Source organism: Chelonia mydas, chromosome 25 (assembly GCF_015237465.2).
Source record: "Chelonia mydas isolate rCheMyd1 chromosome 25, rCheMyd1.pri.v2, whole genome shotgun sequence".
NCBI lineage: Eukaryota > Metazoa > Chordata > Testudines > Cheloniidae > Chelonia > Chelonia mydas.
In genome coordinates, this window is record NC_057858.1 from 12,198,955 (window position 1) to 12,226,816 (window position 27,862).

The following is a 27,862-nucleotide window of genomic DNA, read 5'->3' on the forward strand; positions in this document are numbered from 1 at the left end:
GGAAGTCAAAGTCTCGTGCTACTGGCTGAAAGATGACTATTTGTAGAGATCAGGAAGGAGTTCTTTCATTTTACCCTTGCACCCAAGCCTTCCATGAGCAGCATTGCCCAATTAGCTGGGTGGCTGTGCCTTCTTCTTGATCGCTGGCCATTGGTAATTTCTGAAGGCAGCATACTACACAAGGTGAGCCCAAGAATCAAGAATGTCCACTCTGTCCCTGCATTTTAACCACTTTTCCCCTGTGTTTGTGCATGCCTTACTAGTCCCATATAAAATACCTGCAGAAGCTGTTCATTACGAAATATCTGCTCCATAAAGCTCTTTGAAAGGATTTTCTGTAGTCCATATAATCTGAAGTATAAGACTTCCGATAGGAGATCAGCTTTTCAGTTGTTCTTGACATGCATAAGGTGAGGGTGTTAGTTATGATGGGTTTAGTTAGAGATGTTTTTAAGCTTATGTCACAGACACAGTAGCTGGGATCGAAAATTCCCCCAATTTGACTTCAGGTGGAAGATTTTCTTGTCTTGTCGGAAACGTGCCTTTGTTACATATGAGGGGAAACTTTTACTGATTAGAATCAAAACTGATGCATACAAATTTATCTTGTCTCAGACTTGGTAGCCAAGTCTTTTAATACCAATAATTAAAATGGATCCAAACAGCAAAGGCGTAATTGATTATATATAAACTTTCCATACAGGGAATTCTGCTCTAAAGTTCCTGTTGCAAGACTTTTATGTAGTAACCTCCAATTATCATTTAAAAAACCTCACCACTCAGTTTAATTGCCTGACTTTCAAAACAATGTTGTGAGGGATAGTTGGGGTGTCTGGTGTAAGGAATATGTAGTACCAGCTGCATCTTGTATAAATCTTGGAGACATTTTTCCCCCCAGCGAGTATCTGAAATGCTGGTTATAGTTAGTCCTTAGGGGTTAATGGATTTTTTGGGAGGAGGAAGAGGGTTAGATAATGTTGTTAAATGCATTAGTGGGATTAATCTCTCTCACCCCAAAATTCATGCCAGAAAGCAAACTACTTCTGTGCAAGACTGCACTCTCACAGTATATGTACACAGCATTAGAAGTGTTCAACTTAGTGTATTACCACCCAAGTCAATAACCTCTTCATGTTTATAAAGCTATGTTTAAGATCTTTTTAACCTCTTTAAGATCTTTTGAACTTCATGTGTCATTTGCAATTCAGCTAGCAGCATTGGTATACAAAAGGCAGTTAACAAGTTTTTCATGTTTTCACTTAAATGCATAGAGTTTATAGACTTTAAAGAGGCATCAAAGTATTTAATCATTTTGGCATTTACAGATTAATCCTGGCTTCACAGCATCATAAATGCTGCTATGTTTACAGCTGAGATAAATGTAAACACTCTAGTAAATTAAACTCTAACAAGGGTGTGTCTCCCTCACCCCCCAAAAAAAAAATAATTATATCTCTGTACAGGGCTGTCTTGGGGTTAGTCACCCTGGTCTCCTCATTTCTTACTAGGGCTGGGTACCTATTCTCAAGACCCTTCAGGCTACGCGCCAATACTTTGTTTACACTCTTATGGTCAGGCTGAGCAGTGATATATCCTAGGTAGGTGGAGCCTATTTACAACCAATGCTCTTACTTTATCTGCAATTGGGAAATTAACTTTTGTTTCTTGCAGGGTCTCTTCTCTTTGAGGGTGGGTGAGATAAGTATGGTGGCTTGGAAATGTTTGCTTTTTACAGTTCAAGGATAATCTAGTTTAAATATCTGTTAGTTGGCATAAGTAAAAACGCGTCGTTGGAATATGGCTGCGCTGCTGTTCGCTTTCCCAAGATCTTGCATTGGCAAGACATAAATTGTCTTGTGTAACCAAATTGTATTTAGTTACCCTAAGCAACAGAGTCAATATCCCCTGCTACTGTTGACACAACTGACTTAGAATCCAGGTCACTCGGGAGCAGTGAATCAGCTGTGTGTCACTTTTGGAAGTGACAGTGCAGACCAATGGTGGGATAGTTCGCTAGAGGAGAGAACAGTGCCCCCCAAAAAAAACAGCTGTTGGTTTGACTGCTGGATTCCTTTGTGGCCAACAAACCAGCAGAGCTCTGGTTTTCTTAACTCTTCACTGCAAGCCACAGTGCTGCTGAGAGTAACGTGATTATCTTCACTCCGAACCCCAACCCTTGGCATTAAATTAATGCGTTTAAGATTGCCTACTGATCTTTGTGTCAAAAATGGCTGAATTAGCAGCTTGAGAAATCTTCAAACGGGGAAGCCCATGGTAGTACTGTTGGGTTCATTAGTGGTAGTAAGTCCTGTGAGACAGGCAGAGCTTGAAATTGAAATACTGAAGAGATGCCAAGAGACTGTTGCTTTGGATTAGCAGAGTTAAACCTGCTTTAACCCTGTGCAGAAAAAAATTTGACTCACAGAGATCCACTGAGTAATTACAGGATTCTTAACAGGGCTATCTTGCATAGTGGAATTTCACATTGATGCCATTGTAGTGACTGACAGTTGTATTTTAATCACTAGAAAGATTCTGTTAGATTTCTTAACTTCTTATAGTAAGTTACTGTTAATACACATCCGTTTGCCTTTCAGGAATTTAGTTTTTTCCTCCAAATTGAAAGGTGGTCTCTGTCTCCTCTGTCATCCTGCTTACTCTAAACCTGTTGCTCCAAAATCTCTGACCTCTGCTCCAGATTATGTTGCAGAATGGAGGTTACAATCTCATTGACAAGGCTGGAGGAAGATTTGGTAGGAGGTAGAAGTCTCCTGATTCCGTAGTTACCTTTATGATCTCTTCAGAGAAAGGAAGCTAGTTGTTACACAGTCAGAAAGATACTGATTTACAGAATAAATGAGCATAAAGTTCACGGAGGGACAGCTCACTTTTAGTTTTAAAATGAGTAAGTCTGGTGAAACAGTTTAGACTAACTCAATGGTTGTGTTAGTATGAATAGCAAGGATACACAGAAGGGATGGCTATTCCAATATAACTATTTATCTGTTGCTTCTGTGTTTTTGCTACATTGGAAATATAGTCTGCCTGCTTAAGTTATGTGGGAAGCTGATGATAAAATGGCTTTTGCTATTCTTTTGAGCTGTCTTTTGAGAAGAAACTTGCCACACCATTTGCTTATTTAAGCTGGTTCTGTGCAACGAGTTAACGGCAGGGTAGGGTGTTGGATCTAGATGGCAATTAGCTGAAGTCCCTTTTTAACCACATAATGTGGGCAGTAGAAGCAATAACAAGCTTCCTGATTCTGGCCTGTGGATTTGATGGAAGTTTATGGGAGTCCAATCACCACGTCCTTTGAAAGGGACACTGTCAACTTGGGTTTTTTAATTCACAATTTCAGAAAATTCCAGTTTCTGATGCAACCATCATCTTAAAAACAATACATTCAGAGCCTAGTATTTAAAACTCCTTTTTAAAGCAGTTTCCTAGGATTATCTTATAGGGTTCTTTTCAGCAAAGGAAAACTTGACTATACACAGGAAACTAAAATTGTCTGAACACAAAATAAACTGAAAATCACAATCTTTCACTAACTCCTTTCAGTTAGTTACTATAGCTGATGTTTCTATCAGCTTTTCAGACAGATGTTTCCCCATTAATTTTCTCTACCTCTGCTGAAACTGACAGAATGCTAGTTTTGCTAATATGAACACTTATCCATTATGGACTAATAGATACTACCAACCCACTTTACATAAGCCTCTGAACAGCAGTAGCATGACATTTTGGTCACCACCAGCCTGGGTAAGATTTGATAGGGAGTGAAAAGCACTATCTCCAATTAGGCATTCAGTCCCCCCTCCTCTCTGCCTTTTATCATTACCTGTATTTTCTAAATGTAAATCCAAATAACTTGGTCAAATGTAAAAGCAACTATCATCTGGGTGTTAGATCAGCACATCACTGTGTGTTCATAGGGCTGTGCATTGGTATGTGTGGCATCAGTTTTCAGTTGGTGCTGCGCCTCTATCTTTGAGCTTGTGGACAGTAATAGAAGCTTACTGCAGACTTTTCCTCTTCTTCCCAGGTTATGGACAAGACTTGAGTGGTTTTGGACAAGGTTTCTCCGACCCTAGCCAGCAGCCCCCCTCCTATGGAGGCCCCTCAGTGCCACCATCAAGTGGCCCACCTGCAGGAGGAAGTGGTTTTGGACGAGGACAGAACCATAATGTGCAAGGATTTCACCCCTACAGACGCTAGCACATGCTGGCAATCAGGGAATCCTGTCCACAGTGGGATATCTGGTAGCAGCTGAAGCCGGGAATCCCAGACTTCTGAACTTGTGACAATCACATACTTGATGGAGGAAAAATCTAACAACATTGGGGGAGGGGAATGGGAGAGGGGATGGCTTTTGAAGGCAACGCTGTGGGTGTTTGGACTGCAGGTTTTAAATATATTCCTTTCTCTAACCCATCAGCACAAATAAAGAAAATGTCACTGGTTCAAACTACAGGGTTTTAAAAATGTCTTCAGCTTTAATTCAAAACTTCAGGTTTCTTTTTTTGAAATTATTTTTCCTGAGCCTTTGTTTTACCGTATATTGTAAACTTTTATGTTTAAAGAAAAATATATACATTTACAGATTGTGAAATTTTTAAGAGAAATTTTCTACTATGTATGCTGGCTTATTTTTTAATTTAAAACAGGGTTTCCGTTAGCAATGTTGGAAGTGATGGTCAGTTTCAACCCCTTTACTTCAAACATAGTGGTGGGGCAGTTGGTCCAGAAACTCTGGGAGTTAGAAGAAGAAATCTACTGAGTGTATTTTGCTTTTGTTACCTGACAGTATAGAACTGGTAACAATGCAGGTGCAGACTTGTTGATGCACAGAGTCACTTATGAAGTACAGCATTTAGATCTGTGCTTCAAACTCTTTAAAATCCTCTGTGGATTTCATTAGGGGTTAACGGAGGCCTTGTTAAGATGTAGATTTCCCTCAGGCAAAAGGTTTAGGTGCATTTTGCACTAACCAGTGATTACCCCTGGTTTGAATAAAGAGAAGTACATTTGGATTAGAAACATAAGCCTGTCTCCATTTTTTTTTTCTTACAAATTTTTCCATGTGAATTGGGTTCTCATGAAAGTTGCCATATTGACAGCCCTGGAAAAGAAATCCTTGTGGGTAGAGCGTCAGTGCACCCTTACCCACACTTTTTGCCCTGTGCCTCAACCAGGATCTTTAGGTACTGCCTAGAAGTGAAAGCATAATGCGCTCTTCATGCCCTTTTAGCCCTTAATACAAGTGATATGATTGGATTGATGTAGGATCTGGACTGAGACCATTCAATTAATTTCATAGGCTACTGAAGAACCTCAGTAGCTTTAAGAAAAGGAGTACTTGTGGCACCTTAGAGACTAATAAATTTATTTGAGCATAAGCTTTCGTGAGCTACAGCTCACTTCATCGGATGCATAAAGTGGAAAATGCAGTGAGGATGTTTTATACACACAGACCATGGAAAAAATGGGTGTTTATCACTTCAAAAGGTTTTCTCTCCCCACCCCACTCTCCTGCTGGTAATAGCTTATCTAAAGTGATCACTCTCCTTACAATGTGTATGATAATCAAGGTGGGCCATTTCCAGCACAAATCCAGGGTTTAACAATCCGATGAAGTGACCTGTAGCTCACGAAAGCTTATGCTCAAATAAATTGGTTAGTCTCTAAGGTGCCACAAGTACTCCTTTTCTTTTTGCGAATACAGACTAACATGGCTGCTACTCTGAAACCTGTCAGTAGCTTTAGGTCCATACCAGACTGATCTCGAGTTGAACTGGTAATCTACAGTTGAAAGACTCAATGTACCATTATGAGTCTCCAAAACCCTCTTCTGTCTCTTACATGTGCATGACTATAAGCAGGAATTGATGCATTACGGAGCACTAGCACGTTAAATCAGTGATCTGCTTTAGTCTAGAATTAAAGATGGGTTAAGTTTCAAGATTAACAGGCTGCAAAGTAATCTTAAATCCTAAATGTAGCATGTAAACATATTCAAGCTCTCAATTTAAGAGGTGAGGTCAAAGTACATAAATGTCTAACAGAAGAATATATCCATCTCAAAGAAGAGGGTGCGACTAACTCCTCTGAGATTTGGCATTCAGTTATATATAAAATATATATATAAAAGCAGTGGCAATATATATATTGCACTGTTCTCTGGAGTATCCTTTTAATTTCCCATGTGTCCTCATACAAGTCCAGGTAGTGTTACCTCCCCATATCAAGGATCTGATCTATGAAAAAATCCTTCACTGCATAATTCCTCTGGAATCAGCTTTGTGCTGGTTTGAGCAGTGATAGAGGATTAAACTCCAATTGGTTGCAAATTGCAATGTGAGCTAGCTGCTTTATTCAAGAAAGTGCTTCAGGGGCAGGTCTTAGGGAGCTAATGAACTGTGTTATCACCTTCACAGAGCTGGGTTCATATTTGGTTCAGAGTGCAAACTAAACTAGTTTGAACTTGTAGGCTTGCGTGACACTTCATCAACACGTCCAAAATATACCACAAATCTACTCCTACATCAGCCACTCCCACTATGCCCAGATCCTCTCCAAACCCATTCACTGGCTTCCCCTGAACCTCTGTGTCACATTTAAGCTCCTTGTTCTTACCTTCAAACCCCTCCATAACTTGGCTTCTACCTACCTCTCTGCAAGTAACTAAACAGCCCCATCTTGCTTTTTCTTTCTTCCATGCAGCCTCCTGTTCTGAGGAGCTCCCTCCAACCTGAATTTTCAGTGCCTCTGCTAAGTCCTGTAAACACTTTATTTGGCCTGTAAATCTTAGTGTTAAAACACAGAACTAACCTTGCAGCACCAGCACGGCTCTGTTGCTACTTGATGTCCTTCAACCTTCCATCTTTTGTCTGCTGATTGTGTAGATTGCGAAGCCGGGGCTGGGTCCCTTGTCTTTGCATGTCTAGTTCCAACTTGTTTTTAGCGTTGTCACCATTTGTACTGCAGAGACAACTGGCACATCTGGGGAAGGCTGTGGGTCAGAATTTTAGAGACTGGGTGAATTAGGTGCAAGCGTCCGAACACAAGTTAATGTGGTTCTATTAATGCTGGAAAATTCCACTTGCAGCATTTCACATCTCTGCTGCTACCTGCTGTATGAGAGTGATGCTTGTAATCTCAGTACAAATATAACAAACTCTGTGACACTTACGTAGGGAGGAGACAGTTCAAGGAAATCAAACTAAGCCCTTGTGTGTGTCTGTGTTTAATTTGGATGCTAGCACTGCCCTCTGATCGCATCTTTAAAAGTCACTTGACCATAACTCAACTTGACCATAACTCTTAAAAAAAAAAAAAAAAAAAAAAATGAAGCTAAATTCTGGATTGTCTTTGCATTGTTTGAACACTCAGCCTTTCTGCTTCTTGCACCCAACCACTGCTGCTTGTTCTCCAGCCACAATTGTTCACCTCTGATACTCCTAGGCTCTGAATCAAGAGTCCACTAGCTTCTGCTAACTCCAGGCCTGGCACTTAGTCGAGCGTTGATAATTCTGGGGTAGAGTTAGCTTTTTTCTTTTTTTTAAATGGGTGAGGCAAGCAGAAAAAAGCTAAACTGGGATTTTAAATGGTAGGATAGATGCAGAGTGAACAGAGACTCTCCTAGTTGAATAGATAATGCATAGAGAGGTTAACCCCGATTTGTGCCCTCTCCAGAGAAGAATGGTGGTTGTAGCCCCCTCTGCACCTTCTGCTGAACCCCCAGTTTTGCAAAAGGAAAAACTGGAGTGACCATGTGAAGCAGGTTCCTGTGCAATTTCTGGCTGTTCTTGGGGCTGGTAAATTAGTTTCTATAGTGGGTTAATTTACACTGATTCTCAGTGCTAAAGCATGGCCTCTGGATGTTAAACAGCTTGTGTTTGTATTGTCCAATCACTGTTAAATGGGGAGAGAAAGCAGATCTTGCAGTGGCACTGTGCTCCTGTTGTGTTAGTGTCACAAATGCCACCTCAGCAGCAAGGCAGGCACTGGCAGAAGAGGAACCGCAAAGCTTAAAGCAAAAACTGCATTGTGGCCAGCAATCTGCTCGCTTTCCGCTGCCGGCGTACGGTGGGGAGATGGTGCAGAAGTAGCTCTTTAGTTTTTTAAATGTCAAAGTTTGAATTTAAAACTATGCTGAATGCACCTCTAATGACCCAGTTACTCAAGTATTCTGTGAACGTAGACATATTTGTTAGCTCTCCTGGTCATGTATAAAGAAATACTCAAGAGACCTAAATTTTCCAGAATGACTAGTGATTTTGGGTGTCCAATTTGAGATCCTTTACATGGGCATGATATTTCAGAGGGGTGGCTTACTCTTTTAAAATCTTGGCTATTACTTGCAGTGAACAGCACTCTTCCTTCCCTGTGTTAACTCCTTCAATGACTCAAGTTTAGTAAAAACGTCATGGGTCTCGATTCACTGTTAGCCTGGTCCTTGCGCAGGAAAATATTTCCAAATCAGACTGGAAGGATTTTACATTTGGTCATTTAAACCAAAGCAAAGAGTAAAATCCTAGGAGTCTGACTTGTACGCTTGTACGCTCATGTTGCATTGGTGTAACTGACTGCAACAAGGGGCAGGATAATGGAGAATATCTTAACTCTTCTTTATTTATGCTTTTCATCTTGTATTTTGTGCAGCTTGAATGTTCAAGCTTGACTGGATGTGTTGAATTTCTAGACCGGGTTTGCTTTTCAGTTCTCCTGCACTTCAGCTGTTTGGAATTGCAACATGGCAGGGGAATGTTTTAAATGGTTGCACAGGTTTTGTTTAATAAACCATTAAATCTGTTTGAAGTGCAGCTGTGCCCAGCAACAGAAACTGAATCAACCCGTGCTAAGAGCTGAGCCAGCATTTGTCGGCAACACCTTGGCCTAACACTTGTGTGAATCATCTCACAAAGCATAGCGGGCTGGAGGCTCTCCAAATTCTGTGAGCAAGAGAGAAATGCCCCAGCGATGGTATTGGAGGAACAGTTCTATTAGGAAATCTGATCTTGGGCATGTCTTCACTGCACTTAACGCAGGGGTTTGGCAGTTGGGTCGAGACTAGTGAAAGCCCTATCTGACTTCTGGGGGCATGTCCCATAGTTCTTTGTGCTGCTGCAGCAGTAAACTGAGATGCTTTGTGATTCTTCCCCAGTGAATTGCAGGGGACACTCTTGTCTGTTCTGGGCACGTGGAGGGAATTGTGGGAAGGCATTGGAGGACTATCCGTACTTGAGTGATCTGGCCTCATCCAAACTAAAAGTGGGTGAGGACCAATCTGAGTGAAAGCAGCACCCAAGTTCTAATCCATGTCCCCAGCTAGCCTGGGTTCAGAGCACCACCAAACCCAGGTGAGAGGGTGTTGTGTGTGGATTGGAGAGGGCTTAGGGGCAACACCTGAGTAAGAACCCAGGTTAACTCTGACTTGAAGACATACCTCATGTGTGAGACAAATTTATGTACATCTGTGTCTCTGCTCCCTAGATGAGTGGAAAAAGGACAGACAGTTTTATGCTGCCACCGCTGGGAAGCAAGGAGGCAGCAGTTCTGAAACCCATATAAATCTCAGCCTTGATGCCTCCCTTAGGTTTTCTTTGCCACCTCATCTTGGAAGCACAGAGGCATTGCCTCATCTTTCCTGCTCTCTCCCTCCATCTGGAATAAGGAAGGACTAGGAGACAAGAAAAAAAGAAGAGTAAGGAGAGAAGCCAGAGGCCTGAGACTTCTGCTTCAGCCCAGGGGAGAGGATAAAAAGCAAAACTCCTAGCTCTGAAGCAGAGCATCCTTCTTCATAGGGGTCTCAGCTGGGGCCAGCCATTTAATCAGACATGCTTCCCACCTGAAAATGGCCAAGTGGTCTCCTACTTCTGAAAAGTGGTTACTTGCGTACCTGAGACTAGCACCCTGCCTAAGCCTTCTGCTTTGCTTCATAGCCTACTCAGCTATGCAGCAGCTTCTCTGCCTCCACCTGGACCTCATGTCTTGTTCTGGTAAGTCCTGCACTGGTGGGGATTTCTTTTGCCTGCCCCCCAAATAGCCTCTTGCCCTTTCTCAGTGGGGATTCCCCTCAACCATCTGCTCCTCATCACCTGCTTTTGCTCCAGTTTCTGCAGCCTCTTCATCTTCCTGGGATTCCATCCGCTCCTTGTCACCCTCCCAAAACTCACCCCTGTCCAGGCAGCTATATGGTTGGTGTGTAAGCATAAGGACTCAAAATCACCTGACAGCCTTGCTCCCAGCCCCTGGCATAGAGAGCAAATTGTAGGCATAGCCAGTGTGTACTGTGATTATGACTATTTGCTGCTTCCCAGGGCCTAGAGGGAGCTATGAAAAGCAGAGCATAAATTAGAGCAGCCCTGAGGCTGATCTAACTTACACCAAGGGGGGAGGCAGGGCCTCAGGGTACTCAGAACATGGGGAGACCACAGGTGACACAGTCCCTCTTCCCTTCATATCCCCAAGTTCAGGAATGGAGTAATTGAGAATTGGTCCCATTGTGCTATGTTAGATCACTCAAGTTTTATTGAGCCACTGTCATTCAAAATGAAACTATCAAATAGCCTTCTGTAATTTTCTTTTTTATCTTAAAATGAATTTGGTTAATAACGCTCACAAGGACTCAAATCTATATTCTAGCCAAACAACTAGAATCAAACAGGGATTTTTTTTTTCTGTGAGAAATGTTGATGAAAATGGAGGAAACAGTTTTTATTTTTCTCAAACTTTTTCAACTTTTCTTTGAACAAACAAATTGAAACCTGAACAGTTTTCCGTTTTAAACTATTTTTTCCTCCAAAAATTGTAATTTGACCAAAATGGACGCTTTCCCATGAAAATTTCCATTTAGCCAGTAAGGCATTTTTCTGTTCAAAATTTTTCTATTAAAAAGCATTTTTTAACAGTTCCTAACCCAACTTATGAACTTATGCAAAGCATGGGCCGGGTAAATGGTTTGTAGAAACTGCTTAGCCAATACTTAATTCCTTACTACTTTTGCCCTCATTCTCACACTTAACTTTATCATTCAGGTTTTACAACACCCAAAAAGCATTGGTTCCTGATCTCAGTCTCATGTTATTGGACATTTCCCCATCCCCTTCCCAAGTTGATGGGGAGTGGTTCCAATATTTGTTTCTGGTGTGGGCACATGTCTGATCTAAAGTATCTTCTGTGCCACAGGATCCCCAAGCACCATTGAATTGCAGCCATCTTGGGTGGGTGAAAGGCGACAGCCAGGACTGGCCTACGGTCCAGGGGAGTCTCCTAAAACTTGGGAAATGCCTACTTTGAAACCCACTTCCAGCAAAAAGCCCGTAAGGTTTGGGCCAGAATCTGTGGGGGCCTAGGGCTGGCCTAGGTGGGTGAATACTTGGCAGATGGCAGCTACCTCGGGCGTGACGGATTGTAGGTGGGGCGTGAAGAGCCAGCGCACAGCCCCTACCTCCAGGGAGTGGACAGATGGCAAACCTCTCAAGCGTGTTTGCTTGGATTGAGGATAAGGGGTCAAACATCCCCAGCATGGAATTGTGGCTGGTGGGGCATCTACTTCTGGGGCAGAAGCCAGGCAGGTATGGTGGTGGGACAGAGCACCAGGAAGCAGTCAGGGGGATTGGGAGACCTGTTGTTACCCGCTGTGGTAGGTCGAGCTGGATGAGGACCTGCATGTGGGTGGGGCATGCCACAGGGGCCTGGGCATCTACCCAGAGTAGGTGCCCAGGGTAGCCACCTTGGGAAGTAGCCTATGCCAACTGGGGGCTGTGCTCAGCTGGGGCTAGGCTAGGTGGGTGCCCAGAGGGGACTGGGGTAAGCAGGTGCCTGGAGTAGGGTGGAGGAATAGGTAGGGTTGCCAACAGCCTCTTATTTTTTCATATCTGTGCTGAGTGCTGCAAGAAATACCCTGGTACAGATAGCTGAATGCTGGTTGTGATCGGGGGTTGGACTAGACGACCTCCTGAGGTCCCTTCCAACCCTGATATTCTATGATTAGTATTAATAATAATAAATATTGGGAGGAGGAGTGGGGCAGGGGTGCTAAGAAAACAGCCCCCAGCATTGCCAACCCTAGGAATAAGTGTGGGAAGGGGGAGATGGGGGGCCAGTGCAGGTCAGACCTTAGGGTTTTTGGGTAGGCCTGGGGTAGGGAGGTGCCCTAGAAATGGACAGGTGAGCCATGAAGCTGCTGGCACCCCACGTGCTGCGCCAGCAGGGATGAGTGAGACTCTAACACCGCTTCCCTCCTCCCCCCGCCCACTTCCCTTTTTTTGGCGGCGGCCCCTTTAAATCTCAGTGAGGGCGGAAACGCTGCGCTGAAGCCGTAGTGGGCGCGGCCTGCCCCTTGCCCTGCTCTCGCGACATCAGGCGCCGCCCGGACGAGATCAGCCTTTTCCGCAGAGACGCGGCCAAGATGGTGGGTGAGGGTGGCATGGGCCGGGGCCCTTAATCCGGCTCCATCCGCTTCGGGGCCGGCTCGGCCGGGGCTCCGGGCGCCGATGCCTTCGGAGGGCGCTGCCCCCTGCCCGCCTGGGGCTGTATGGGCGGGGAACGGGCCCGGCTCTGGCTGCAGCCCGGCTCGGGCCCTGGCGGGGACGGGGAGGCTCCCGGCTTCTCCGGGGATGGGGCCTGAGCGGAGCGGGCTGGAGGGGGGCGGGGTGCGTTGTGGGGGGAGGGGAGACCCGGGGAAGGAGTGGGGGGGGATTGCGATGGGGTAGTGGGGGTGTGCTGTGCATGTGTCTTGGGGGCTGTTGGAGGTGCTGCGGGTATGTGCGGTGTAGGCAGGTGAGGTTGCGTTGTAGGCGGTGTCTGTGACTCTGGGGGGTTTTGTGTTGCGGGAGAGTTGTGTCTTGGGGGGGGGTGTTGTGAGATTGTCTGTGTACAATGTGTGGCGCTGGGGTCACGGAGCGTTGCGGGGCTGAGCATGTGTAAGGTGTGCTGGGGCCTGACTGGGCACCCGGGGAGTTGTCTGAAGGGCGCCTGTGGGTGCAGGGGTGGTGTGTGTGTTCTGGGTGGGGTGCTCGGGGTGGAGGCCGCTGGTGCCGCTCTGGGGAGCTGTGGATTGTTGTAGGGCCGGGCAGGGCGCAGAAGGTGCGTGTGCGGGTCTGTTGTATGTGGAGTGCTGGCACAGGGCTGTGAAGCTTATGGAAGCTCGCTGAGCAGGATTGGTTTATGAACCAGGCTAAACTGGTTCCAGATATGTCCAGTAACCAACCTCTTGTAAATATGGATTTGGCCAGTTAAGCCGTGTGAATGCTTCACCTTGGGGGGGTGTTTCTTAGCTCTGCGAGATGGAATGTTTGTGTGCTCCAAAGTGAAAGGAGCATTAATATCGGTCTCTGTACCAGTGAATCAGTATGAATAATACAGCATTTATATTGCTTCCTCAGAGCACTGTTACCACGACTAATGAACTACCATGCATGTGCTCCTCTTCCCCCCCAACACGTAAACGTGGGCAATAACTGGGTGATAAACACAGGGGAGCAGGGCAGCCAAGGTATCTGGCAGAATGTCACAGTCTGCGTAGATGTCTTTGTAATTTGGAGGCCTCATCTGGTTTTCCTCTGGTTCTCTCAATCCAGGCGGAAGTCGAACAGAAGAAGAAACGGACCTTTAGGAAATTCACCTACAGAGGTGTTGATCTGGATCAGCTCCTCGATATGTCCTAGTAAGAAACTCTTGCTTATTGGCACCCTTCTTCTCCTCTTCTCCCCTCCCGCCCACCAGACCAAGCAAGGAGGTTATGTTAAGAGATGAAGGCAGGTCTTGTGGTGAGAGCCCAGGACTGGGAATCAAGATATTTAAATTCTGTGCGACAGACCCGTAGGCCCTGTCTTCGCTGCAGAAGTAGCCAGGTGTAAACAGGATTGTGAAATAGTTTGGGGCCAAGTATTATATGACTTTTATTGTCTCATCTAACAATGACAGTGGGCCACATTCTGAACCAAGTATTCATTGGGATTAGGCTGTGGTTCCTTAATTTGGATAGAACAGCTTTTTTGCTATGCACTCAGGCAAAAACCTTTATAACAAGACCATGCCTTCTGTTTAGTTTCCCCATCTATAAAATAAAGATACTATCAGTCTTTCTCCTGGAGACTTAATTTAGGGTAAATGCATTCATATTGGTAATGTGACCTGGAATCTTTGAGTACAAAGGACTATAGAAAAGCAACATTTTGTTGTCCGCTACTTTACTTGAGTGTTCTTATAGAAGTAATTTGCTATGTTCATTCGTATTGCTTGGTCCAAATTAAGGATACCAGACTGTGGGAGATGGGGTGGTGTGAAGATGGGGCCACTCCCCCAGCATTCCATGGGCCCAGAACTGTGGGGGGGAGAGGCCCTAACTCTGAGGGCGCTAGGACCCAGGTGGGGTGCAGCTGCAGAGAGGGGCCATAGACTCCAGCTTGCAGGAAGGGAAGCTGCCAGAGCAGGGACCTCTGGCCATTCAGAAAACTTTCTACAGTTTCTCTGGACTTTTGGCTGCCCTGCATACTAGACTACAGATTTGCTCGCTCCTGAATCTTTCCAAACTGAACAGATGATAATTCTATCCTCCCACGGCTGGCAATGGAACCCAGGAGTCCCTGGCGCCAGGTCCGGTGTTTCACTCCTTTCCTCACTGAATCTAAATATTACATGTGAGCTGACTCTTCTTTAGTGGATCGGGTCCTTTTTGTTATTTCAGTGAGCAGCTGATGCAGCTCTACAGTGCCCGCCAGCGCAGGCGTCTGAATCGCGGCCTGCGGCGTAAGCAGCATTCCCTCCTGAAGCGCCTTCGCAAGGCCAAGAAGGAGGCCCCTCCCATGGAGAAGCCAGAGGTAGTCAAAACTCACCTGCGCGACATGATCATCCTGCCCGAGATGGTGGGCAGCATGGTTGGCGTATACAACGGCAAAACCTTCAACCAGGTGGAAATCAAGGTGAGCCATGCAGGAGCGAAAGGTTTAAATACTGCTTGATAGCAGCAGAAACTTACCAGCATCCTGCTTGCTTAGGCCCCGTCCCTGCTCCTGAATTTCCCTGCAGTGGATTGATTTTGAAAGTGTAAGCCATTTGCCCTTTAATTTGCTTGAACTTCTGTTCCAGTTGGGGCCTTGGCCTGTTCTGCCTCTTGGAGGACAGTCTTTGTGTATGAGGCTTTAACACCAGTGAAAGACAGATTGTTGTGGGAGCTTTTTGTTTTTTAAAAAAACCCCAAACTTTGTTGTCATTCTCTATTTTCTTTTGAGAAGGTGGTGTCTGACTTTGGGGAATGTGCTACATACAAGGCTTTTTCTTCTGAGCTTGTTAAGACCTAGGCTGAAGCTTTGCAAGAGGTTCCTTGCCCTTCTGGTAATTCAGTGAATGAATCAGTTGTGCATAGTGCTGCTGTGTACGAGAGAAGTAACTGGGGGAAGGATCTGTCGGCAGTGCAACAGAAAGCTTGCTCTTAACTTGGCTAAGCTAAGGAGATTAAGAACATGTTGCTTCTTGCAATGTAGACAGACCCTTTGCGGCAGTCCTGTACCCCCTCACCCCTACGCTCACCTGCCTGGTGGTGGCAGAGCAAGAGCTCAGTTACAGAGCCACAGTGTGTCTTGCTGTATCGAGAAATCCAACTTGCAAATCTAACTGGAAATGAAGTAGCCAGCAGGTGCAGTGTGGTGTGATCTGAGGTTACAAGGAAGGATTAAACAACTGGCCAACATTTTCTTTGCCTGCTTTGTTTGTGGTTGAAATCTAACCTGCAAACCTGCGGAAGGCTTAGGGTAGATCGACCTGTTTGGGCTCTCTGGTTGGGGGAATGTTTGAGTCGTACACTTGGGGGGTGATTTTTTTTTTTTTAAAGGCACAGGTGGCAGTTAGACGTGAAATGGGAGTGAGACACCTGGGATACTAACTCATAATGACAGGTTTCAGAGTAACAGCCGTGTTAGTCTGTATTCGTAAAAAGAAAAGGAGTACTTGTGGCACCTTAGAGACTAACCAGTTTATTTGAGCATGAACTTTCGTGAGCTACAGCTATGCATCCGATGAAGTGAGCTGTAGCTCACGAAAGCTCATGCTCAAATAAACTGGTTAGTCTCTAAGGTGCCACAAGTACTCCTTTTCTTTTAACTCATAATGGCCACTTGTGCCTTTGAACATCTCCGCCTTTGGCTGTCTCAGTGTGCATTGCTGTAGCTAATTGCAGTGGCCTAAGCAACGCCCAAGCCACGTTTACACTAGAAGTTCCTTACCGCTGTAGTTATATTGGTAAGTGCTCCTAGCAGGGACGCAGCTAATGCCAGCAAAACTGCGCTTTTATTGATCGCGTAGCCCACCCCAAGCAAAACAAGCGTTGCTGGTGTAAGTGCGTGTGCATTAGTGCTGTCTGTCAGGGATCACACCTTTTCACACCCCTGACAGACACAGCTGTGTCAACAGAAGTCTGTAGTGTAGAAATAGTCTTATCTGCCAGGGCGGTGGGAGTGCTGTCTGGGTAGGGGGAAGGAGAGGCGTTTTTGAATGTGAGGAAGAGGAGGATTTGCAGCTGTGGTTAGGGCTGGCTGAATATTAAAAGAAAAAAATTCCCTCTGGTGTTTTACCCCCATTTATTCGATTTCTGTCAGCGTTCACCTACGGATAGGTTTCTGTGAGCACAGAGGCTTGTGAATGTTTCTCTTTCTCTCACACGCGTGTGCGCACGCCAGAAACATTTGTGCAGCTGTCTCTACAGCATTGTTGATTTGGGAGCCCTCAGCCAGGGAGAAGGAGCAATACTGTGCCACTGGGTGCCCAGTTGCAGGGAAGTGGCAAGGTGTGACTTGTGCTTGCTCAAAACAATAGTAGCAGTGAACTCTGGAGCAGTCTGAAGGCTGAAACGTTCACACTGTTGTTCAATGAAAGATCAGTCAGTCCGCCTGGATAATTTGGGCACAGAAAGAGGGCTACATTAATTGAATTGGCTACAAATGGCATGCCCATCTCTGCCTGTACCAAGCACCTGATAGATATGGGTGGAGGTATTGCATTTTTAAAGAGTAGTTCTAAACAGTCATCCTAGGTACTCTCCTGTTTTAGGCTCTCAGCTGCTTGTCACATCAGATCAGTCGTGTTTCTGAATAGTCACCCTGTCTTTTCTCTTGCAGCCCGAGATGATTGGCCACTACCTGGGCGAGTTTTCCATCACTTACAAGCCAGTGAAACACGGCAGACCTGGTATCGGTGCCACCCACTCATCTAGGTTCATTCCTCTGAAGTAAATGATGCTTCGGGAAAATGTTTTCTATATGTAAATAAAGAAAATGCTCCTGCCCGACACTGTCTCTGGTCTCTCTCTGGGTAGGGTCTTGAAAATTTCCCTTCCATTTGGGCTGAAGCTAAATGCCACTAGGAGTTTGTGTGTAGGCCTGGGGATTCTGTAGAGAATCTGAGTCCATGTGTCTGCCTAAGCTCACTGAAAATGCTTTGTGGTGTGCAACCGGGGACAAGTCAGGTGGAGTATCCCTTCCTGGCGCTGGAAGGGATACTCCACCTGCCTTGTCCCCAGCTGCACAGCTTGTTGGTCAAGGAATGCCATCTCTGGTGGTGGGTGGGAGGGGGAATGGGCTTGTGCCCTAATAAGCCTCTTTGCGGGTCTGATAAGAATTTTTTCAGTGTTTCTTCTTTTTTATTTTTAACACGAGAAATTCCAATGCGGTCGAGCCCGGGGAGACTGACTTGAAAATGGGTGAAATGACATCACAACTGCTAAATGTGAAAGTTGAAATATAGGGGGAAGATGTCTTACGCAGACTGTTCTAGAACTTTTACTGATTCCAGTCACCATTTGGAGTAGTGATGTCCCTGATAAGATTCGAGACCCTCTCGTTAATGAAGGGATGAGAGCTCATTATAAACAACCCATATTCTCCTGCAAGACTAGAATTGACCATCTTGATACTTAAAAAGGAGTAAAATCCTTTCACACCTCTTTATGGTATGATGGGGGTGGGGGCAGGCCATGTGCCCAGTCTTCTGGAATCTTGCACGGTCACCTTTTTAAGTACATATTGAATATTAAAGGGAGGCAGAGATCAGGTTTATTGGCTGGTAGATGTTCTAGTCTGAGGAATGCACTCTGGATTCTTCGATGTCAATATCCTCTTCCTCTAAAAATTGTTAGTACGGTATCGCTGCCTCTTTGAAAGCTATTGAGTGTTTTTTGGTTTGGTGTCCCAAATATGTTCCCCTCCTGTGCACAGCTGCTTTCTGTCCTAGGGCCTTTCTTGTTACTTCCATGAAGATGCTGAGAGAGTAAACAAATGTGGTGATTACCCTGAACATCTGAAGGATGTAAGAATCTGTGGCTGACAGAAAAGGATGAAAATAATTTTTTTCCAAGCTTCCATGACATCCAAAAACATTTAATATATCACAATAAACCCTTTAGGCCAATGATGCATCCCAGTGTGCAGAAAAATCTCATCTGGCATAATCTCTGGGTAAATGCTAGAGAACAACACTGAAGATGGACTAGAAATGTGAACGCATCTTTTCCTTACATGGTCTGCCATGGGAAATCTCATGCTGATTTCAGTAACTGTACCCTTGAGAGGTCCTGAATCCTTTCCCACTAAAAACAAACACGTGTATGGAAACTAATCAGAGTGGTTTCAGTGTTGGGTGTGTGTAAAATCAGAAAGAAAAACAACATTGAATAAATGAAACCCTAATGGGACTTGTCTAAAATACCATGTCCTAAGCATGCTCCCCTACAGCTGCATTGCTTTCTGTAGCACAATTTTGAAAAGTAATTGATACTCCATGGAAACAGGATTTTACTAAAGGTTCCCGATGGCAGAAGCATGGTTATAAAAGGGCTTGTGTATTCAGACCCTGGTTCTTCAGTCCTCCTGACAGCTCTAGTCTCATCAGTTTTTCCTTCTCTTGTCTAGTAATATTAAGGTCAAACAGAAGTCCACGTGATTTGCCATGGCTGTTTGTTCTAGGGTCTAATCCCAAGTGGGTTCAACAGATTCCCCTCTGTGTGTGGCAGCAGGTGTATGAAACGTCAGTCAATGACCCAAACAAATGGTAGCCCTTTTCCTTGTTCTGCAAGCTACTGGGTAGTGCTGGTGTCCTTCCGTTCCCTCAGACTGAAATGCAGAGTTTTGGGAGCTTCCTCTAATTACGTATCATGATAACGTGTTTTAAAACACAGGGGTTGGAGCAACCTGGCTCCTTTTCTTCTTCAAACTACTGAGGTCTCCCTTTGGCCTGTACTTTTATAATCTTGCAAGCTAAGTAAGCTTGGATACCTCTCGCACACAACAGCTAGACGGGGTTGGGATGAATCCTGGGCGGTAGGGAGAATAACTCCTCTAACTCTAGTGTGCCTAGGATGAAGCTCTGACTGTTCTATGAGCCCTATAACTGAGGCTGGTAATGCCACTTTCCCAGCCACGTTTAACGGCTGCCATGTTTCTCCCCAAAGGTCCCTGCACTCCAGTGGTAGGTTGATTTGTAAACTAGCCTGGAGCATTTGGGGCTGAAAGGTGCTACATAGTGGTCTCGCATTAATTGCTGTCCATTCGGTTCCCCATGCAGGGGCTTGGTAATGAACATAGCAAATTCGGCTCAAGTCAACCGGAACCAGAATGGTAACTACTCTGATGGCTGTTTGATGGCCCGTGTGAAAAATACAGGTGGGTCTCGTTCCAGTTCCTATTGGACATGCGTCCACAATATCACCATCATTGTAGTTTCAGCAGAGAAGTCGGGGGACTTGGACACCCTCAAAAAGATGGTCTTTCTACAGCCAGGCCAAGAGATTATTTATTTGTATTACTGTAGCCCCTAGGAGCCTTACTCCTGGAGCAGCACCCCATTGTGCCAGGTGCGGTACAGACATAGGACAAAAAGCTGGCCCATGCCCCAAGGAGTCTATGGTTAAATATGACAAGATACAGACACGTGTGTTAGTGGGAAGCTTGTATCGCTGTTCTCTGTGCTGTACCTGTTTCCGGCTTGGCCTTGATCTACCAATCTAGGACCTTTCACCAATGCTAGATTTACCTCCCCCCAAAACAACTACTGCAGCCTTGGTGCCCGGCCCGGCGCCCGCAGTGAATACATCATGGCTGCAATCCATTTACTTGCTCTTTGTTGGCGCTAGCATCTGGTGGAACGTATGATGGGGGCGTCAGGTCAGTTAGCAGCGGGGTTCAAAAGGGGATCTTTGTGGCTGGTTCTAAAAAGCCTTTTCATGTTCTACCGGCTTTGTTCTCTTTGGAGTAGCCTAGCTTCAAAAAGGGGCTTTGCACCCTCCCCTTGTCCCTGAATGACTGCCTGCCCAGGAGCTTAAATAATAACCCAGGACTTGGATGGCTTTGGAAACGAGAGAACTGCGTTGCCTGGCGTCGGAATGTCCTTTGTGCACCAAACCTAATCTCCATGTGAATGGCCGGGGACAGGCATTCACTGCTAAGATGTAGCTCTTGTATCTGTTGCATCCGTTTGTTTTCCAGGTACCCCAGCAATGGTCTGAGTAAAGAATGCAGCTCTCTTAACCCACGAGGAGCATCAGCGCGAAAGAAGTTGCACTGCGCCATCCTGCATGATAACGAGATGCCGGGGATGGCGCTGCTGGCACAGCAAAGTGGCTGGCGCGTGGTGCAGCGGGATCCCCGAAGAGCAAGGGCAGTTCTCTGTGCCCGGTGTGTTTGCCCGCTACTCTTTACACCATTTTCTGCTTCATCCAGCAGAACCGTGTGGCCAGGTGTTTTACGCTCTATAGATCACGGGCCGGTGCATTGCCTCTGGGTGGCATGAGCGTACATATTGCTACGTGGCCGTTACCATGGCTCCAGGAACTGTCTGGAAGACTGATGTTTGCCCAGGCTGTTGTAAAACCGCATGACCTCCAGGCTACCCCGCCTGAGAGCCAGAAGGATATTTGCAGGCCAGGCTGGCTTGCAGCCGGGTAATGTTTTTTGGCCAGCAGATGTCGCTGTGAGATTATTCCCATTTAGTCAATATTTCTGGAGATCATGTGAAATTTGCTTACTGCCTCTTTCTCTTTGACCAGTGATCAGAGGGGATTTGCATTGCAAAATCCTTCCTCTGAAACAGCAGTGTGGGTTTGGCTGTTGGGGTCAGAGCTTTTAGCCCTTCCTGAGATGAAGAGTCTAAATCAGATGCACGACTCTCAGCTAGAATTTGGATGCACAACTTGGAATTCCCTAGCAGCTTTTTAGGTTCATTCGGCTCTTCTCTATTGTCTTTTCTCAATGCACTTTCGAACGCACCTGGCTTTTAAATGTAGCAGCCGGAGAAGCCATCCACATCCAGCTCCTGCCAGGGCAGGGTGGCTCTCCAGGGAGGAAGGCTGGGTTTGGGGTTAAGGCGTGGGCCTGGGCCTTCTTGGCTCTGCTACAGACTTCTTGGGTGATCTTGGTCAAATCATTGCACTTACAGAATGGAGGTGCAGGGTAAGATGAGGCTAATATTTCCATGCGCGGTAGAGGGGTGGTGAGCATAAACGCTAATGGAGGCCTGCTGATGTGGGCCATGTGAGTAGATAAACAGAGCTTTGTCTACTCCAACTCCAAATGTCTTTAACCACGAGCCCTTTCTCAGCTCCCTTTGGGAGATTATTCCACACAATCAGCTCTGCCCTTTAGCAAATGTTTCCAGTTATCCGGCTTAAATTCCCCCATCTAAATGTCACCCTATTATCTGTATCATGGTAGCACCCAGGGGCCCTCGATATGGCGCCAGGCCCCATCATGCTAGGTGCTATATAAACAGCACAAAGAAACAGTCTTTGTCCCAAAGAGCTGCCATCCTTTGTTACGTAAGGGTCTGATCTTCTGTTGGGGATCATTTCAGAGTCGCTTAAATTGTCACTCTTGTGTGAGATCGATGGTGCAATGACAAAACCCGTGACCCTTACTCCTATATACACCCCCTCCACCACCATCCTTGTTTTCCCTCTGGGGTGATTATGCAACTCACCCTCACACAGAGTGTGCTTTTGTCCCCTGCTAGCGGCTGGATAATAGCCTACTGGTGCTATCAGCTGGAGGAGTTACTCCTTTAGCTCAAGCAATAGTGGCTCCTCCTTGTTAGGACTGAAAGTCACGGGCTCAACCCCTGCTGGTGACCCAGAGGAGTCACCGTGACACCTGGCCAGTTACATGCATGGTTTCCTGGCTGTGCTTTTTCGCGGAGCTTTTCCAGAAGCCTCCTGGAAGATCTGAACAGCGGCGTGCTGCATCCCCAGCAGACGGAGCAGGAGACAAGCCCAGGAGGAGCCGGCCATGAAGTGGTTGAAGACGTCCTTCTCCCTGGCATTCAGAAAGGCACAGGTCACGGCTGGCGGGCAGGCAGAGGGAGGGCATTGCACTAGCGCGGGGAAGTGGCTGTAAAGCATCTGGAACGTCACCAGGAAGACGCCTTCTAGGACAGCCTTGGCCAAGAGACTTCCCAAGAGCAGCCAGAGCCGCTGCTGCTTGCCCCGGGGCTTGGGCTGCAGCCAGCTGCAGGGCGAGATGGGGAAGGCGGCGTCGAAGCAGGGGCGGCGGCAGCTCTCCGCGCTGGCGTTGCAGGGCCAAGTCGTCCCGCCACAGGGTCCCGGCTCCAACCGCCATGGCACCCAGCCGCAGCGTGAAGACCCCGGGGGGGTGTGCCTGCTGGTGCCGCTCCACAGGCTCGCGACGGTGTCCAACCCCATGGCAGCCTGCGGGCGGAGGAGGAGAGATGTAGGTGGGTCGTGCAGAGGAGTATACACGGTACGGGGCCTTTAGGGAGCATGGGGAGGGGAGAAAGGGGCCAGAACCCTCTGGATGACATTAGAGATCAGCCCAGTCGGAGTCTTAGAAATACTGTCACGTGGATGGAAAGGGTGTTCGAGAGGAAGGCCAGGTGAGTGATTAAGGCGCGGGCGTGGTCCTTGGGGGACCTGGCTCTGTCACTGACCTGCTGCGTGACCTTGGGCAAGTCACTTCCCTACTCTGTGCCTCAGTTTCCCATCTCACCCTTTGTCTATCTGGTGTGTTTAGATTGCCAGCTCTGTGAGGCAGGGCCAGTCTCCCTGTGTCAGTGCAGCACGATGGGGCCCCGCTCCTAGGCTCGGATCGTACATTTAGGACACGTACCCTGTCTGGGTGCATGCCCTTGGGGGAGGGATAGCTCAGTGGTTTGATCATTGGCCTGCTAAACCCAGGGTTGTGAGATCAATCCTTGAGGGGGCCATTTAGGGATCGGGGCAAAAATTGGGGATTGGTCCTGCTTTGAGCAGGGGGTTCGACTAGGTGATCTCCTGAGGTCCCCTCCAACCCTGATATTCTATGATTCTACCAGAGAGGACTTCACTGCCACAGACAGCCAGGTAACGAGCTGCTCCGACTGGAAGGATCAGGTCTTCAAGATTCAGAAGGAGCAGCTCAGAGCTGCTCAGCATTAGCAGGGATGAAGGACCTGGCAGAATGTGGGCTGGGCCTCTGAGCAGGGATGGTGGGAGCAGTCTGCCTGCTTCCCTAGGGGGAGAGTGTCCCAAAGAGGGAATATTTTGTAATGGTTTTGAGTCCTGTTTGTGCCTCAGTTTCCCCATGTGCTGCATTGTTACCCAGTGGGATGGAAAAGGACTGTTTGCTTTCAGGGCAGGCAAAGAGACTTAGGTATGGGTGTTGCCTGGCTGTCTGGGCCTTAGTCTCCAATAAATGGAGCATCTGAGAAGACAGTGGTGAATCCAGTCGCCAGGACATTGGAACCTAGCAACCAACAACCCCGAGGGATATGGACTTCCCCGTCGCTCCTCAGGGCAGATGAACAATTCCCCCAGCTCGAGATCAAAGGACGGGAGAGGGTGAGGTGTGGAGGTCAGAGTTGGCTGCTGGAAGGAGTCAGGGCTCTCTCAAAGGAGGTCAGACAGAAAGACAGACAGAGCCTGAACCAAGGGGTTCCCTACAGCATCCTGGGCTCTGAGCTAACCAGAATTACTCTGCTTTACCCTTCAGTTCTCTAGCCTACCCAAAGAACTTCCTAGGCTGGGTTCCAGTTAATGGAGGAACCGGACTCTCCCCAGCGCCATGTGGGTGTCACTGGAAACGCTGGGCGAGGTGCGTTAATCCCTGCAGACAGGAAAGTCTCCCTCAGGGCACTCGCTGAATGGAGCTCACGGTGTGAACCAGGCCCAGAGGTCCAGCTGCCTGGCTTTCCCTGGAGGCAGAGTGAGACCCCCTAGGGGGTCTGGCGCACTGAAGGGGCTCCTCTTAGAGACAGTGCCAAGGCTGGGTCCGTAGCACCGATCCTGTGGAGCCGAGAGACAGAGCCTCTGCCTGCCTGACCCACGTCAGTCCTAGGACAGACCTGGGCCTGGCAGAGAAGCTGCAGTGGGCACAGACCTGACCATGGCACGGAGGCTGCACCGGCCTTTGGCTAGATGATCTCCTCCAGGCGGTGGATGAAGATCAGGTATTGTCTCTGGTGCTACATTGTTTGATCTGTCGATACCACCCATGGCGAGATGCTGGAAACTCACTCGCAAACCCTAGTGCGGATAGACGGGGGCTGCATGTTCCTACCTCCCTGAGACCGACAGAGGGAAGACTCTGGGTGATTCGCTTTTCTGCCTCAAAGCCTGTCTCACGTGGCATCTGCAGGGCTCCAACTTCTCTTCCCTCCCGGAGGAGTAACCTGAGGCACAGAGAGGGGAAATGGCACTCATTTACCCAGCTTGTCATTGATAGGGAGTCCTGGATCCCAGCCCCGTCTATTCTAGCCCCTAGACCCAGTGCCCCTCCCAGAGCTGGCAAGAGAACCCAGGAGTCCTGACTTCCAGCCCCCTGTTCTGAGCCACTAGTCCTAATTGCCAGAGCAGGACGCAGCACCCAGGAGGCCTGTCTCCCATTCCCTGCTCCCTTGCTACGGCGAGGTTCCAAGGAATGGTTCAGGGGGCACGGGGGTGACCTTGCCCCTTGCAGCTTTGGAGGAGAGCTCTCCTCCTCCCGTGTCTCTGGGCCCTCCCTGCAGACCAACCTGCCTGTTCCCCGGTGGGTTCTTTAACAGGCTCGTTGGAGGCTGTCACGTGACAATGATTTCTGCTGGCCCATCAAAGCAGAGACCCTGATGGAGCTTCCACCTGCCCCCCACCCCCGGTCAGTGATGGGAAGGGAAGCTGCTGCTGTTCTTCTTCCCTCTCTGCATCAGTTTGTCAGGATTTCATGCCTCGTGGTCCTGATCAGAGCCCCAGGGGCCTTTCACTGTATTCAGAGCTATGGCTCCATCACTCTCTAAACTTGGCACAGTGCAGGGCCTGGCCCTCACCCGCTGAGCTGCTCTGGTAAGCCTCATGCTGGCCATCTTGATTGGCTGAGATTGTACCAGGCCTGGCTAGTGGGAGAATGGCTATTGCTGGTCCTGTGGCCTGGGAGCTAGGAGACCTGGGTTCTATTCCTGCCACTGACCTGCTGGCTGACTGTAGGCAAGTCCCTGCCCTTCCCTGTGCCTCAGTTTCCTCTCCTGCCCCTTTGTATATTTAGACCGGGAGCTCTTTGGGGCAGGAATGGTTTCACTCCATCTGTGCAGCGCCTGACACAATGGGGCCCTAATCTCAGCTGGGACTTCAAATTATCATCTTAGTTACTAAGACAGTTGAAATCAGACAAAGAGAAATGGGCGGGCGGGGGTGGGGGGGGAAGGCTACCCCTGTGGAAAGCTGACAGCTGACCCTTGGGAGGGGGAGGAGGGGCTTTAACTAGGGAGCCAATTAGTCAAAGTCATCATCAGTCTCTGCGCAGGAGTGGCCCAGGCATGGAATACTTTGTACTTGAGGAGTGAGGGGCAATGGGGTGGGTTTGGACTGTGGGACAGCAGCAGAGCTGAGGGTGGGGATCCCAGAGCGGGACTGGCAGGGGGGCTGCAGTTCAGGGCGTTGGCAGAGCTGTGTACGGGAGAGCCCAGGACTGGAATAGCCGGGGGGGCGGCGGGGGGGGGGGCAGTGGGTGCCAGGAGCGAGGAGCAGGGGCTGAAGAAAGCGTGTGCAGTCGGTGGCCAGCGCGCTCAGCCCCGGCCGCTCGGAGGCAAAGGAGATTAATGTGGCCGGAGCCGGCAGCTGCGGAGTCCAGGCAGGGCACACGCCTCCGTTCAACGCTATTGAGCCCCTTGGGGTCTGGCTGGAGCTGCTCTTGGAACCCTCCATGAACTGTGCTCATTGGCCAGGCTGGGGCTGGGGCTGGGGCTGGGGTGGGGCAGAGAGAGGAAACCCCACAGATCGTGGGTAAAACGCCCTGACATGGAGACGAGCTGCAGAGAAGGGGGCAGATTACGGCCAGCCCTGCCTCGCAGCACAAGGGGAAGAGAGAGGGGAGGCAAGAGCGGTGCTGGATTCTCAGCTGAGCCCCTTCCGGCCTCCCCCTGCAGCCTCTGGCTGAACTTTTCCAAAGTGCTCGCTAGTTGGGTGCCTCCGTTTTGGGGGGGCCCAACCTGAGACACCTTCAAAGAGGTGTCTTTTTTTTTTTTTTTCCTTCCAGGAAGCGTCTAGCTCTCTCCCTCTGGAAATCAAGCCCTTTCTGGGGTCTTGAGTGGGGTGCCCAGACTCACTTTTTAGAAAATGGTGACTGTTGGATTGACCCCTAATCAGATCCCTTCCTCTCTCGCTAACCCCAACGAAAAATAATGATCCAGACCCTCAAAATCCTGAGATTGGTTTAGAAATCAGGAGATTTAAAATAACACGTGGGCTCTTTTCCCTGTCTCCTGGTTTCTCAGCCTTTAGCCTCCCCGCAAGTCAGATTTTCATGCTCTTCTCTGCAACCAGAAGGGCCTGACACGGTCATACAGGCTCAGACCAAGGGTCCATCTAGCGCAGGGTCCTGTCTTCTGACAGTGGCCGGTGCCAGGTGCCCCAGAGGGAATGAACAGAACAGGGAATCATCCAGTGATCCATCCCTTGTCGCTCATTCCCAGCTTCTGGCAAACAGAGGCTAGAGACACCATCCCTGCCCATCCTGGCTAATAGCCATTGATGGGCCTATCCTCCATGAACTTATCTAGTTCTTTTTAGAATCCCGGTATAAGTTTGGCCTTCACAACATCCCCTGGCAAGGAGTTCCACAGGTTGACTGCACGCTGTGTGATGGAAATACTTCCTTTCGTTTGTTTTAAACCTGCTGCCTATTCATTTCATTGGGTGACCCCTGGTTCCTGTGTTATGAGAAGGGGTAAATAGCACTTCCTGATTCACTGCCTTCACCAGTCAAGATTTTATAGACCTCTAGCCTATCCCCCCTCAGTCGTCTCTTTTCCACTTAATCATGTGGACCAAAGTGCTGGGCTTCAAGAAAAGTGTGAGATGCCGTGAGAAAGACAGCAGTGCTGCCTTCCTCTTTCACAAAATAACAGGCCAGATCCTCCCCGGGGGTACGTTAGCCTAATTTGGAAGGCGATGGGAGCGACCCCGGTTTACACCTGTTGGGGACGTGGCCAGTTAGTTACGGCCCAGGGGCAGGGCAGGGCAGAAGTGGGAAAACTAAGGAGGAGGATCCAACCCAGCTTCCCCTTTACCTGGGAGTTTGCATCAAGGTCTTTAGAGGTTGTTCAGTGAAATCTCCTGGAGTTGGATGGTCCTTTCCTGCGGCACCTTTCTCAACCCTTCTCCCAGGAACTGTGGACACCAGGAAATGCCCAGGGACCTCTCCCGCTGCTGCTTTGTTTTGCTGTAAATAGTGGAGAGTGGAGTAGCATGCAAGGTGCAGGCGTGTTCATGGCTCAGGCTGGTTTGGAGCAGCCAGGACTGGGCAAGAGGCTAGAACAGAACTGACCAGGAGCCCTCAGGAGGGGAAGGGAGCAGGATCTGATTGCACAGGCAGGGAGGCTGCAAGGTCATTCGTTTCACCTCTGTACTGCT

General features: G+C 48.0%; 3 protein-coding genes across 9 annotated transcripts in view; 2 read left to right on the top strand and 1 right to left on the bottom strand.

The window, feature by feature from the left end:
• DAZAP1 (DAZ associated protein 1) overlaps positions 1-5,045 on the top strand; it is a 35,276-nt gene extending 30,231 nt beyond the window's left edge. For 6 of the 7 annotated variants that reach the window (XM_037885409.2, XM_037885412.2, XM_037885410.2 and 3 more), the window contains one exon: positions 4,046-5,045. In XM_037885409.2, coding sequence (XP_037741337.1) covers positions 4,046-4,218 — 173 coding nt within the window. In that variant the 3' untranslated portion in view covers positions 4,219-5,045. Of the gene's footprint in view, positions 1-1,508; positions 1,599-4,045 lie in introns of all 7 variants that reach the window. The other variant, XM_037885411.2, reaches the window with a different exon arrangement.
• Positions 5,046-12,295: 7,250 nt separating this feature from the next.
• On the top strand, positions 12,296-17,290 carry RPS15 (ribosomal protein S15). Its single transcript, XM_027834307.3, has 4 exons — positions 12,296-12,418; positions 13,587-13,672; positions 14,696-14,930; positions 17,121-17,290. The coding sequence occupies exons 1-4, from the start codon at positions 12,416-12,418 to the stop codon at positions 17,232-17,234; spliced, it is 438 nt and encodes a 145-aa protein (XP_027690108.1). The 5' UTR covers positions 12,296-12,415; the 3' UTR covers positions 17,235-17,290.
• A 1,071-nt stretch (positions 17,291-18,361) lies between these two features.
• Positions 18,362-27,668, bottom strand: LOC114022421 (gap junction beta-5 protein-like). The gene is made up of 3 exons (XM_043536112.1): positions 27,520-27,668; positions 24,540-24,651; positions 18,362-22,693 (listed from the first exon to the last, which is right to left on the bottom strand). The coding sequence occupies exons 1-3, from the start codon at positions 27,531-27,533 to the stop codon at positions 22,148-22,150; spliced, it is 672 nt and encodes a 223-aa protein (XP_043392047.1). The 5' UTR covers positions 27,534-27,668; the 3' UTR covers positions 18,362-22,147.
• Between the last annotated feature and the right edge of the window lie 194 nt (positions 27,669-27,862).